Source organism: Gallus gallus, chromosome Z (assembly GCF_016699485.2).
Source record: "Gallus gallus isolate bGalGal1 chromosome Z, bGalGal1.mat.broiler.GRCg7b, whole genome shotgun sequence".
Classification (NCBI taxonomy): domain Eukaryota; kingdom Metazoa; phylum Chordata; class Aves; order Galliformes; family Phasianidae; genus Gallus; species Gallus gallus.
This window is the reverse complement of record NC_052572.1, coordinates 31,807,267-31,820,601: the sequence shown is the minus strand read 5'-3', so window position 1 is coordinate 31,820,601 and position 13,335 is coordinate 31,807,267. Positions and strand designations below refer to the sequence as shown.

At 37.5% G+C, this 13,335-nt stretch overlaps 1 protein-coding gene across 16 annotated transcripts in view; it reads left to right on the top strand.

Moving 5' to 3' along the window:
• Window positions 1-11,321, top strand: part of NFIB (nuclear factor I B) — a 269,957-nt gene extending 258,636 nt beyond the window's left edge. For all 16 annotated transcript variants that reach the window (XM_046905270.1, XM_046905267.1, XM_046905265.1 and 13 more), the window contains one exon: window positions 4,380-11,321. In XM_046905270.1, coding sequence (XP_046761226.1) covers window positions 4,380-4,397 — 18 coding nt within the window. In that variant the 3' untranslated portion in view covers window positions 4,398-11,321. The remainder of the gene's footprint in view (window positions 1-4,379) is intronic.
• The last annotated feature ends 2,014 nt before the right edge of the window (window positions 11,322-13,335 follow it).

Sequence of the window (13,335 nt, the reverse complement as noted above, 5' to 3'; positions counted from 1 at the left end):
GTACACTTTCCAAATGATTAAATACTCTTACAGACTTTGAGGCTTTTGAAAATGTTTTAACTGGTGGAAAGTAAGAATCTTAATGTGCTTCAGATTTGCCCAAGTCTGATTGGACTTATTTTTATTGCATTTAGTTAATTGTTTAATGTTATTATACTCCTTATTTTATTATAACCTCTAAAGCGGACAGTATATACATAAAATGCTGGTAGTCCATTCCAGTAATATCTTTCTCAGAGTTTCTTGAAAAAGCAATTAAGGATGCTTGCAGAATTTTTCTTTGCTGTTACATTACATTTGAATGGATAAACAAATTGTACTTGCTATGAATTGAGGGGGAATGTTGACCATATAATACCTCTGATAGTCTAGTAATTGTGAGAGAATACTATTTCTGGTAATGGTGTAATGCTTCAGGAAAATTCTTGCAAATCATAATCTCTCAGGGGTTATCAGTCTGAATCACAGTGCATGGATTGGACCTGCTTTATTCCAGCCACACACATGAAGGTGTTTTATCAGAAGTAGGAGCCAAGTGGACTAACAGACATCTCATTAACTTCTGCTAGGACAACTAGCTTCACTATGCCCTGGGCAATTCAAAGATTTTTGGCTTGCCTTGCTCTTCTTTTGTGTAGGGGTGCTTAGTGAACAGAGAGACAGCATTTGGTTTTGTGAAATTCAGGACTGGAAGTTTACCTGGAACATGTATAAATGGTTGAAGAGCATGGTAAAGGGAAAGGTATTCCTTCCATTCCCACTATTGCCACATGTGTGGTACCCAGGCAGAGCTTGTTTTGCAGACAGCAGTAGCTGGTTTTGTTAGGAAGCTCTGCTCTGTAGATGGTTTACATGGTAGAAGCTAAACAACTTGATTCTTGTAGAAAATCCTGTCAGAGCAGGTCTGAGAAAAATGATGGGAAACCTTGACTGGGGCCAACAGTCTGGCTTAACTTCACACAGAAGCACTGGGGAATTACAAATGTAGTTGGAAGTACAATTAAATTTACTGTAAATGTTATGAGATAGGTGGGATAAGTGGGCATGCTAGATAGACAACTGTATATATGCGGCTTTGCAGATATGTTTTCCATTATGACTTGTATCATAGTTATTCTCAGAACTTTGTGTTTTGATTAATGCCTCATTCGTGTGATTTATCTCAGTAATTTTCACCTGGGTTTCCTCCTTTTCCTGCCCTATATGTTGAGCAGCGATAGAAAGACAGGAAGATCCCCAGAGACCGTCACATCAAAGTGCAGCATTATGAGTTTGATTTCTGAAGTACAAGCCAAGCTCACCCAGCCTTGATGCTCCTTGTGCCAGAGGGAAGTGCTGATGGACTGGCAGGAGAGCCTGTCCTGCCCTGCTCCCCTGGGGGCCTGCCTCGACCTAGCAGCTGAGGCCAGAGCAGGCACTTGGGTCTGCTATCACAGCTTCCAAAACAGTTGCTTTTCCAGCCACAACACTTGGACAGCAGGTTGTCCCAGCACTATAGATACCTTCACTGTTCTCCATGGCGGGCAGCAGGTGGCTCTGCCCTGGCGGTCAGCCGCTTGTGAGCCAGAGGCTTCCTGAAGTCAGATGGGATCTGCATAGTGTTAACATAGGAAATTTATTGCTCCCCTAGGATTCATAAGCAGCACTGACAAATTTACCTCTTGCTGCATTTTTGAGATGGTCGTAATGTGAGATGGGGGAGGTTTGGAAGGTTTAAAGAAACATACCTATTAAATTTTCTAGTCATATGGCAACAACAATCCAATTAGTCACTTGTTGTGATTTATTTTATTGAGCACTTTCCAAAAAATCAGACCTCTTTCCCCTATGAGAAGAACTGGATAAGAGAACTGCTACAAATAATGATTTGTTCCTTGTCAGCACTGACTGCTTTCCTTCACCCGCTGTAGTCATTAGAAGGTTTAAAACTTTAAAAGAAAGGGAAAAAAATTGCATATATACATCCAACCACTGAAGCACACTGTAATTCTCTAGAAAGATGAACTGAAAGCAGTGTATTTAGCCTTTGCAACAGAAGTTGCTTAAATACGATATTGACATCACAGAAAATTTACATTTTTTTAGTTAATGTTCTGTTTTGTTTGAAGTGGATAAACTCTGTAAATCCTGTGGAACAGGACAGCAAAGCACTATACACTGAAAAATATGTACTCAGACAGATTCTAAGCAAACAAATCTGCTTTTTTCTTTTCTTTATTACCAGTTCTTTACAAATCCTTGTGCTTGGAAATGATTTGTGTTGTGTCTGTTATTTCATAGTTTACTTCTTAACATCACTGAAATCCAAAGAGGAAGGAACAAGAAATGCATTGTCAAACAAATTGTGAAGGAAGATGAAGAATAAATTGAAACAATTAAGCCTCTTAAGTGAGGTTCTGGTACTGAATATTTTTTAAAACCATAATCTTTTCATCAAGTCATATTGGACAAATCTTTTATGTATAAATTGGTTTAAGACTTTGTGAATATTTCAAGATTTGTTGTGTAACTGTGATTTTTCAGTTTCCAAAAGGGATTATTTCTTGAAGCACAGAAAATAAGATATTTTGAGTAGTCAGTAGATACTTAAAAAAGAAAGAAAGAAAGAAAGAGAGAAAGAAAGAAAGAAAGAAAGAAAGAAAGAAAGAAAGAAAGAAAGAAAGAAAGAAAGAAAGAAAGAAAGAAAGAAAGAAAGAGAAAGAAAGAAAGGAAGAAAGAAAAATCCATAATCAAACAGACTTGTTGACCTTACATTTTGAAAATAACTACAAGATTTGTTTAATTACTCAGATTTTAGGGTAACCTGCAAGAATAGACTCAGTGGTGAAAAAAAAGCTACTGAATATTCTTTTTAGTTCAGACATTTTAGATACACAAGGATATTCATATTTCTTATAATCCCCTGAGGGAAAAAAGTGTTCTGCTCTCTTCTGAATTTGACCATGATGGAGACAAGCGGGTCAGGTCTGTGAAAATTTCCCACCTTTTTGATGTGTAAAACAGAGAACTTGAAATTAATTGTTAGGAATCAGAATAGTAAACTAGCAGGTATAAAGTGGTGTAGAGAGCATCAAACAGAAGTACACGACAGAAACTGTTTCCACTATTTTCAGTATAAATCACCTGAGGAACATGTCCCCTGGGTTTTATGAAATAAGTCAACCCCTTTCTTCAGTATTCACACAACAGTAGCTCAGAGGATCACATAAATGAGCACATGCTCCTTCAGGGAGAAAGTGGTGCAAAAGGTTGACTATGGAGAGAGAAGAAAGAAAGCTTTCACTGTCCATCTTTCACAAAACATGTCAGAGGCTTCAGTCTTCAGATGTGTAATAATGAAACATCTCAGTATAATGCCAGTGTGTTCTCAAGTAAACTGTTGTGCTTGTGAGAAGAACGAGTGCAGATAAACATTCACTACAATAAATTGTACAGGAAGTACATATTTGCACAGTGTGTTTGTTTCTACTCGTTTGGCAACTACTGCTGACATAAAGATGCAGCTTTTCTTCTGAATAAACTTGACCGTAATTTCTAAAAAGCCCCTTATTTCTGAGGTGCTAGATAGACATCTAAGGAAAATGCTGCTCAGGGTTTGCTCTGGCTACTGAAAAGCGTCAGCTGAAGTCTGTCTTTAAGTGATCCTCTTGCAAATCCTGATGGATAGAGTACCTACTAGGAGTTTGTGCCTCTTAATGGTATGAACACCATTGGGACTTAAACACCTCAGTGACATGGTGCTTTTGGCACGGCGATTTAAGTAATGGAATTGTCTCTGAAAATATTTTCTTACTCTGACTTCTGCTGAAAAATCTATGGTACGCACTGTGACCCCTAACAGGTATTTACATGATAGAGCCCTTTGTTATGGACACTGGTATTTTGGGGATAATAAATTGTAAAAACAAACAAACAACAATAACAACAACAATAAAAAACACAACAAAACCAAGAACATAAATTTCAATAGCACTTAAATAACATACATAGTATCATACAGTGTCACCTATACGGTTTACTGGTGTCTTATCCATATATTTGCCTCTAGAATTTTGGGGAACTTTCATGAATAAGCAGGCTACTTTGTGTAAATCAGCAGTAACACTGCTTGCAATTGAGAGCAACGCAGGTTATCAGCTCAAATAAATCACACTTCTGCAAAGAGAGCTGTAAAGATGATTCTCAAGCAATATTCACAATTTCGGTTTCTCTCTTTATCTTAAGTAGTGGTATTCATATCAAATATTGTTTTTATCCTGATTCAAATTCTCTGTGTTCTAATTTTTGCAAAATGTCTAATTTGTGTTTTTTCTTCTTTCTTTTCTTTTTTTTTTTTTCCTCTCTCTCTCTCTCTTTGTCTCTTTCCCCTTTTTCAACAGTCCTGGTACCTGGGCTAGCTTGGTTCCTTTTCAAGTATCAAACAGGACACCGATCCTGCCGACAAATGTCCCAAATTATGGTTTGAACATAATTGGAGAGCCTTTCCTTCAAGCAGAAAGCAGCAACTGAGGGAAAAAATAAAAAGAAAAATTAGGAAAAAGAAAAAAAAAAAAAAGAAGGAAGACGGGATGGGAGAAGAAACTGAAGAACGAAGAATAAATAGACCAGCAATTGCAGCACTTACAATCACTAATTCCCTTATGGTCGAAACTGAAATGACATACAAAGGGTCGATGATATTTCACTGATGGGTAGAACGCAGCTCCTGCTAAGTAGCCTTTGTTATATGAAGTCCGCTGGGAAATAGATGTTCTGTCTCTGACAATATATTTTAACTGACTTTCTAGATGCCTTAATATTTGCATGATAAGCTAGTTTTATTGGTTTAGTATTCTTGTTGTTTACGCATGGGATCACTATTCCTGGTTATCTCACAAAACAAAGGCTAGGCAGCAGCAGCAGATTTGCAGGAGGACAAGGGCTGTAAGCCAGCCGTTTTCTCAACACTCTGATTTCTAAATGTTTAAAAAAGAAAAAAGAAAAAAAAAAGCTCTGTAGCCTTTAGTTATCAGTATGGATTTATTAAACTTTGGCCCTTGACTCAGCCTTTTCTAGTGTGTTACCCAGCTTGAAATTTTCAATCAGAATGAACACACACGCTCTATGTAAGAGATGCCTCTATGTAGGTGAAAGTGTTATCTTTTCATGCAACAGTAAAAAAAAAAAAAAGAAAAAAAAGAAAAAAAAACCATACAAACTACAAACTTTTTACCCACTAAAGAAACACTTAGAGAGGCAAGTGCAATTTAAAAAAGTTGTATCAAAGGGGTCATCATTATAAGTCCTTCAGCCCTTGGACTCTAAATTGAGGGGATTAAAAAAAGGAATTAAAATTTACTTTGAACAAATTTATTTTTCCCCTCAGTTTTTGAGGGCATTAAAAGGCATTACATCAAGACAAATCATGTCCTTGAGAAAAATAAATCAATGAAAACACAGCACTTATGTTGGTTTAGCTGCTGCCTCCACAAAGGGGTAGAATTTATTTATTTAAAGTTACTGGTTGCATCAAGAACCCATAGGGTTTATATTTTTCTGTATAATCTGCATCATAGAGACAAAGAGATAGGCAAATCCATGCCAAAAGGGCAAAGCTTACTGTTTACAAACTGGTAATACCAGGATGGGGATAAGATTTATTTAAATAATGCACTCTCTAAGTCTAATTACAGGGTGCTGAAAACTTGCATGGTGCTTTCAGAAGTTAGCCTTGTTCAACAGATTTCACATATTGACAGAAATATAATGTGCATGGGCAGACATTTTGCCTCTGTGTCTCTTAAAAAGTAATTAATTAAAATACTCTTTCCAGTAATCCCGATTTGCACGAAAATATAATGTCCACATTACGTGCCTTGCCTTGAAATCTAAAAAATGAAAAAAAAAACAACAAAAAAATACAAAAAATCCACAAAAACAAACAAAAAAAAATTGACATCACTACACTTGTTTTGCTGCATTTATTATCATTTAAATCTTTACCATTTTTATGACAAAATATTTTGTACTCCAGATGGGAAAAAAAGTGTGACATCATGGATTTTTTAGACAGTTATATCTTTATCTCACATTTATAAAGCATATCATGGCTGTGTATAATTGCCGCTTAAGAATTGTAATCGACCAGCAATATTTTCAGTATTTTGGTGTTTTTTTCTATTAACCTTTCATGTTTTTCATCTTCCAATTAATATTGGGGGGGGGAGGGGGGGGAGGGGGTTCAAATTTATACGAATTATGCAATACCAAGTTTTGCCTATGTAGGTAGTGCTTTTAGCTGTATTGGTTATTATAGGTAAGTACACAGATTTAAAAGAAAAAAAAAAAAGAATAATGTATGCTTTGTTTTTGTTTTGTTTCTTGGTTTTTTTGTTTTTTGTTTTTTGTTTTTTTTTTTTTTAATTGACCAAAGTGGGTACTGCTATTTTTGCAGTGTGATGAGGTCCTTTTATGTACTGAGAGATGGACGGGGATTTTTTTTTTTATACATATATATATATTCTGGGGTGGGTGGGGATGATTTTTAACACTTTACAGTGTAGCTGTGAAGCAGTGCACCCTTAGCCAGGCAAGGGCTGCAAAGCGACTGTTCTGCCTACTGTGACAAACTTTCAAATCGGTTCCCTCTTTTAACTTCCCACCTGGGGTGCAAGCTGAAATCATTTCTGGATTTAAAAAATAAATAATGAATTCTGTTGGAGGCAGACTTGACTTGAGGAAATTGTTTTACTACGGATTTCTTTAGAGAGAGAGAGAGAGGGAAAGGGAGAAAGAGAGCGATAGAAACAGGAGAGAGAGGCAGCCGGAGGGAGAAGGAGGTCAGGACACACAGCGAGACAAAGCCTTCCCACTCTGGTGAATACACTACATCTGAAAGTGTTCGTGTTAGAAATGTTTTTAACTTAGAAAGATGGGTGCTTTGTCTAGGAAATGCACGTAGATGGCCAAAATCTTAGCTGGCATAACTCCACTGGCTTCAGTTGACTTCAGAGCTGTTCCTGCAGAGAATTTGCCTCCTTTAGTCTGCGTGGCTGGTAAATATTTTCTTTTCCCCTACAACAAAACTATTTTTTGAAGTTTGTCAACTCACAGTGTCTGAGTTCCAATCTTCGGTCTGCTCATACCACATCAGAGGTTTGCAAAGTCTTCTCATACAGCAGGTCAGATGGAGAGCTCTGGGCTGTAGCAGGAAAGGAGCTTCAGAATGGGTGGAATTAGAGTATGGTGTAAACAAAAGTGCATTTCCAGTAAAACCAGACCTTACAGATTAGTCATGATCTCCTGTTGCTGGAGACCTCTTATGCCCTGGGGATGCATCTTATCTATAGCTCAGTGTAGGGAGAACACCTTCATGCGCAAGCAAAGGATGGAAAAGTCTCGAAATAGGGTATCCTTTCAGCCTTCTGTGGTTGTCTCTTCATTTCAAAGGTTTTCCCACCCTGGAGCAGCCCCAGAGTATGAGTCCAGCTACAGGTCCTGGGTGCTGACACACTGACATTGGTCCCTTCTCACCTTGAATCATATCATAGAAACATAGAATCATAGAATGGCCTGGGCTGAAAAGGACCTCAAAGATCATCCAGTTTCAACCCTCCTGCCATGGGCAGGGTCACCAACCACTAGACCAGGCTGCCCAGAGCCACATCCAGCCTGGCCTTGGCCAGCACATGGCTGCTGTGAGGCTGTGGTGATGGCACATACTGCATGTCTCTGCAGCAGGCAGAGCATGGACAGATACTGAAGCAGAAGCTGTAGGAAAGCAGATCTTTATCTGTATCTAAACTGAGAAGGAAAGGAAAAAAGCCGGAGGAAAAAAAAAAAAAAGAAAAAGAAAGAAAAGAATCCAATATCAAAGTTATGTTTCACTTTTCCTGAGCCCCGTGGTAAGTGACTTCATTTCCTAAGAATATTGCTGTTAAGACTAGCTGAAATGTGGGAGACCCACCCAGAGCATATCTCAGGCTCTGGCCTGGTGAAATAAATGATGTTATTGCCTTTTCTGCTGGACCCAATGGGTCAGGGGGCACTGTCCATGCTGCGGGGAGCAGGCTGTCCCCTAAAGTTTTAAGTGCATGCCAGGATGAAACCGAAATGTGTGCGATTGCCAAAAGGACAAGTATCCCTGAGGGAAGATGGATGGCTTTATGCGAGCTTTTCTGTTATCTCTGACCTCTTGTATGAAAAAAAAAAAAAAAAAAAAAAAGAAGAGCTTGCAGATGTGATATTTTTAAAAGCAGATTCCTTCCATGCGAATGAATTGGTTTTGTTAAGCAACTGTGGGTTTTTTCACACGTGCCTCTCTGATAGAAAAGTCTGGTTGGAAGAAAACACCCTTTTCATTTATGTTTTTGTTTGTTTGTTTTTGAAGCTCAGCAGTCAAAAGATTAAGATAACATTGAGAACTCAAATCCAGTCTCTGGCCTCCTCCTTCACCAGGAAGTGTATTCTGACTAAATCAAGCCACCCCGTTCTATGTGCACTGTTCTGCCTTTATTAAGTTGCTTTGCAGCCCTGGCCTCATGGCTGTGCCACTGAAGTGTGTTCCCCCTGGAGTGACATGAACGTTTGAGGCTTGACTATGGAAAAAAAAAAAAAAAAAAAAAAAGGCAGTGAAGGAGACTGTACATAAAGACATGGCAAAAATATTAATTATAGCAATATAGTTGTGGGGTGATGTTCAGGTGGGCAGCTCCATTGAAAATATGTGAATGGATTTGTGAAGCTGCAAGTAGCGAGAAGAAAGGAGGATTTTCTGAATGAACCGCCTACCTTGTAGACAGTAATTTGTACACTGTATAGTTTTGTTAAGATTTTTTTTTTTTTAATTAAAATACCCTTGTTTGTAAAGCTAACTTTTTAACAATTATAATGGAAATATATGTCATTTCCATTTTTAAAGTAAACAAGAATATTCCTTGTTTGGAAGCTGGACTTGGGTTAAAACTCTCCAGTTTCTTAATTTATGTGTTAAAAAAAAAAATAAATAAAAAATTTGTCCATGTTAGCAGATATTTCACAGATTCCTGTGCTTGAAAAGCATAGGTTACTAATCCTTTAAAAATGTAAATGGAGAAAAGTTATATTTTATGAAGGTTATTTTGTTGTATTTAGTATTGGAAAAGTTGGTTTTCAGAGCATTTCAAAATGTTGGAAGCACCACTGTCTTTTTATTAGTATATATGGCCTTTAGCAAAAGTTTTTGTGATTGTTACATGATGGTATTTAAGATTAGGTTCACAGAGCAATTCAGGATAGGCAGAGAATAAAAACAGTACTTATGTCTCACATAGCTGTGTCCTCAGGGAGCAGAATTTTGGATTTGCAACTTGTAGCTTCATAAGGACTTAATGAAAGAGATTGCACAAGGACATACTCAGCTGTGACACCGGGGTGTGTTCTGTACCTAAATCTAAATTATATTTACTGTGTGAGGTTATGAAGGCTGCAGAAAGTTATCCCATATTCAGTGTACAGTATTCACTTTTAATGAAACAACTCTTTAATGTTGCTGGCAGTAAGGTCCCAAGCATGACATCCAATATAGTTTATATGATCCTGTCAAGGTCTTTTGTTAACATTAACCAGCTGCAATGCTCCTGGACTTTTTTTTTTTTTTAAATTGGGTTTCTATAGAAAACTTAAAAAAAAAAAAGAAAAAAGAAAAGTAAAATTGTATGTGGGCTAAGAAAGTGAAGCAGGAAAAGCTCAAAATTGAACGTTCAACTCCAGACCGAAGGAGCTGCAAACTCTCCCTCTCACTTGCACTTTCTGCTACTTCCCAATTTTTTCCTAATTCCTCAAAATTATGTGGGTGTGGTGGAGCACTGCAGTTGGAGGATAACACGGACCACTGATTTTGCCCTTTAACCCTGCACAATGACCTTTGCATCAGCCAAACTTATTGCCATGACAACTCTTTGTACTGTTTCCACGCCACAGCTCTGTTGGTCACATTGTTAAAAGCAAAGGGGACAAGTCCAAGACGGTCAATTTTTACATTTTTTGTCGCAATTTTTTCTTCAGTGGTTGTAAGTAGGTTTTTGTTTCTTTTTTTTTTCTTTTTTTCTTTCTTTTTTTTTTTTTTAATAATAAAAGGGTTCACTAGTTATTACTCTTTAGGAATATCTGTGTGTTGCAATTCAAATGTATGTTAAATTTGTGAAAGGGGCTTCAGTGCCACTAGCATCGTGATATCCTAGAATAAGCCTTTCATACTTTTATTGCATGATACAGTAACAGTAAAACAGAAGGTGGTCTAAATAGATGGAAAGCAGTGTGAGCTAGTGACACTAAAGCCAGTCTTTGTATTACTGTATTTTTGACAGAATGGTTTTGAAACTGTGCTACAGGGACTGATGTGGCAAATGTATCTCTATATGCAGAAAGAAGTTTTTTAAGAAGTATGGCTTATTATGCATTCTTCATTGAGGGCATTGAAGTTGCATGGACTGATAAAAGTTGATGCAAAATGAGAAAGAAACAAAAACCAGCAAAATGTTTACCAAAAAATCTCAAACAAATGAGCAGTGCCTGTTCAATTTCACAGTCTCTGTTGAGTTCAGTTGTAAATATGTTTCAGATAACATTTTTCTTCAAAAAAAAATAAAAATAAAAATCTCTACAACAGTGTAGAATGTGAGGGGTTCCTCAAGTCCCAGGCATAGGCTTCTCATGAGCTGCATTAGGTTATGTCTTCATCAAGCTGTTAATTTGTGCTTATATCATATAGAACTTTTAGCAAACTGGGAAGAGGTGCCCCATCTCAATGATATTTCTCTGAGAACAACTTTTGTAGGGCTGTGTGTTTCTTTAGATACATTTAGTACAACTGTAGTGACAAGTAGTCAGTTATTGCTTGCTAGCTACACACCAGGGTTGATCCATTTTAAAACTTTTGGCATTTTTCCCCATACTGTAGGCCATAAATCCTGAAGGTTACATTTTAATTAAAAAGTAGGTGCGTGCACAATCCTTGTGTAACGAAACTTCTCTTGTAGGATGCATTACAGTACAGCTACTTAACTTTGGAAGTAAGGCCCTCTGGCATGAGACCTGTTTTTAGCCTGAGTGTTAACAAAGGTTTTTATTGTGCCTGGTTGGAGGATAATAATGTTCTTTTTGGTACTTTTTTTTAGGTTACAAATGAACTCAACTGCCACAAGTTTTAAACTGGTGTAAATCAAGCTTGACTTAATGTGATTGTTACTGTTATATCCAGCCTATACTGCTAGCAGCTGCTCATACTGCAGTCAATTACTGGAAGCGGATATATTTCCTATGCAAAAACTGTTTAAACAATAAAAATGAGCTATGCTACAGAACATGGTCTCATGTTTTCTTTTCTATCTCCGAGAGTGGTAATTAGTGATACCTTGGAATCTAACCTTGACCCTTTTACCGTGGCCAGAATGACACAGCTTACAGAGTTCTGTGTACACTTAGGTTAAATTGAACATATCTGTTTGCATACATGCAGACTTAGTGGTACTCTGAAAAAGGATAAGAATTATAATTAATAATAAAATATATAATTAGATAAGGAGCTCAATTTAAAAGCTTATATTTTGTTTTCTTCATCATGTCTTACCAGCTCTAGTAATTACACAGGTGACCTGAACTCCTTTCTTTTGTGATGTAAAATTAACCATGATACTTCTTTAGAAGTATAATAGACTTATCATAGGCAAGGATTAGTAAATCTTCATTTTTTTTTAAACAGCCTTCACAACATGTTTTTTTTTTTAAAAAAAGCAACATTAAATCTTCTCAAAACTCTTTGGAATTTTCATGACTTCAGAAAGCATTGTTTTGGGCCAAAGTCTTTGAAATCCACAGAAGAATAATTTTGCTTTGTGAATGTGAATATGAGATGTTTCACACAGCTGATGTTCCTAGAAGTACACGGTTTTTTTTCTTACACCATTGGGAACCCATATTCTAGTAGAAATAGTAAGTATGAATATATTCAGGCAATGACTGACTGGATCATGGGAATACAGTGCTGCAGCAGTTACTGCTGCACGGTGAATTGAAACAAGTCTCCGTCTACTCTGATAAAAATATTCTGCCTGTTCTAGCACATAAGCCTTATCCAGTTTTGACCATTAGTGTGCAAAATGTGAAGCGGTCTGTTATTTTTCCCTAGTGGGTTATTTACACAGGCACCATTTATCTATTAAATGAACTAATTTCTATGAAAAGTTCATTGTTTTATGCTTGGCTCTGCAAAGCAAATTGCTGTTAGGAAGTTCTACCAATTTCTCCTGCTAGAGTTCACTTCAATACTGCTATCAGGACATGATTTGCAAATTATATCAAGGACATCAAGTGCCATGTCTGAAAATCCAAAATAGAGAACCTTCCAGAATAACCCACACATGCTCCAATTCAGTCTGGCCTCCCCTTTGTGGGAAAGAAATTCCTTATTTCTTGAGCCATTCTGATCAGAGCTTCAAAACAACTCATTCTAGTATACGGCCCACTAGAATCCCAAGGCAAGTTTCTGACAAGATTTTGTTGCTGCATTCCATGCATGTTGGCTGCTCAGTGGTGCTGATGCCAATAGCCTGGGACAAAGAGTGACAGCTGCTTGCATTTATACACACTGACATTGCCAAAGCTAAGGCTGGCATGCTGAAGTTATGCAATGTCTTGCCCAGTGCCAAGATCCAAGAGGCAAGAGGAGAGTGCACAAAGACCATGACTTGCAGTGTCATGGTGAAGGCATGCTTCTTGGCAGTGTGTACATGAAGATGAAGAACAGAGACAGTAAGATCTCATAACTCTGACAAACACTTTGAGAGCTCATTAAGAACTGCAGCCACTGCCATCAATCCAGGGACTGATGCATTTGTCTCACAAAAACAGTCAAGTATCCCACTTGCTTTATGGTTTTGTTGCACTTTTTTTCCCCCTGTAATAAAAAATATTGAAGATGAAAATAGATTGTACTACTTATATACATTAACTATATTAAACATTTCATGAGTTCTGCTCCGTAAGTAATGCCTCCTATTTTATTATGTTTGCCCATGACATCAGAGGTGGATGTTGGTGGTATGGCAGCTGAGGTCGAACCTTCCCACCAGTATTCTGTTACATGTTGATGCTGTGATGTCTGACATGGAAGCACATAGGTAGCAAACGTGTAGAAATGAATTCCTCCATGCAGAAAAAAATGGTACCAGTTGACGTTTATTGACACTTGATGAAAGTTCATGGAAAACAAACAGTGGATGTGAGCACAGTGAGTTGGAGATGAAGCGTTTCATCAGTGTTGACAACAACAGTTGGTCACCTTCGCTGGTGCAGATTTTTTGCAAGTGCAGAACGCAG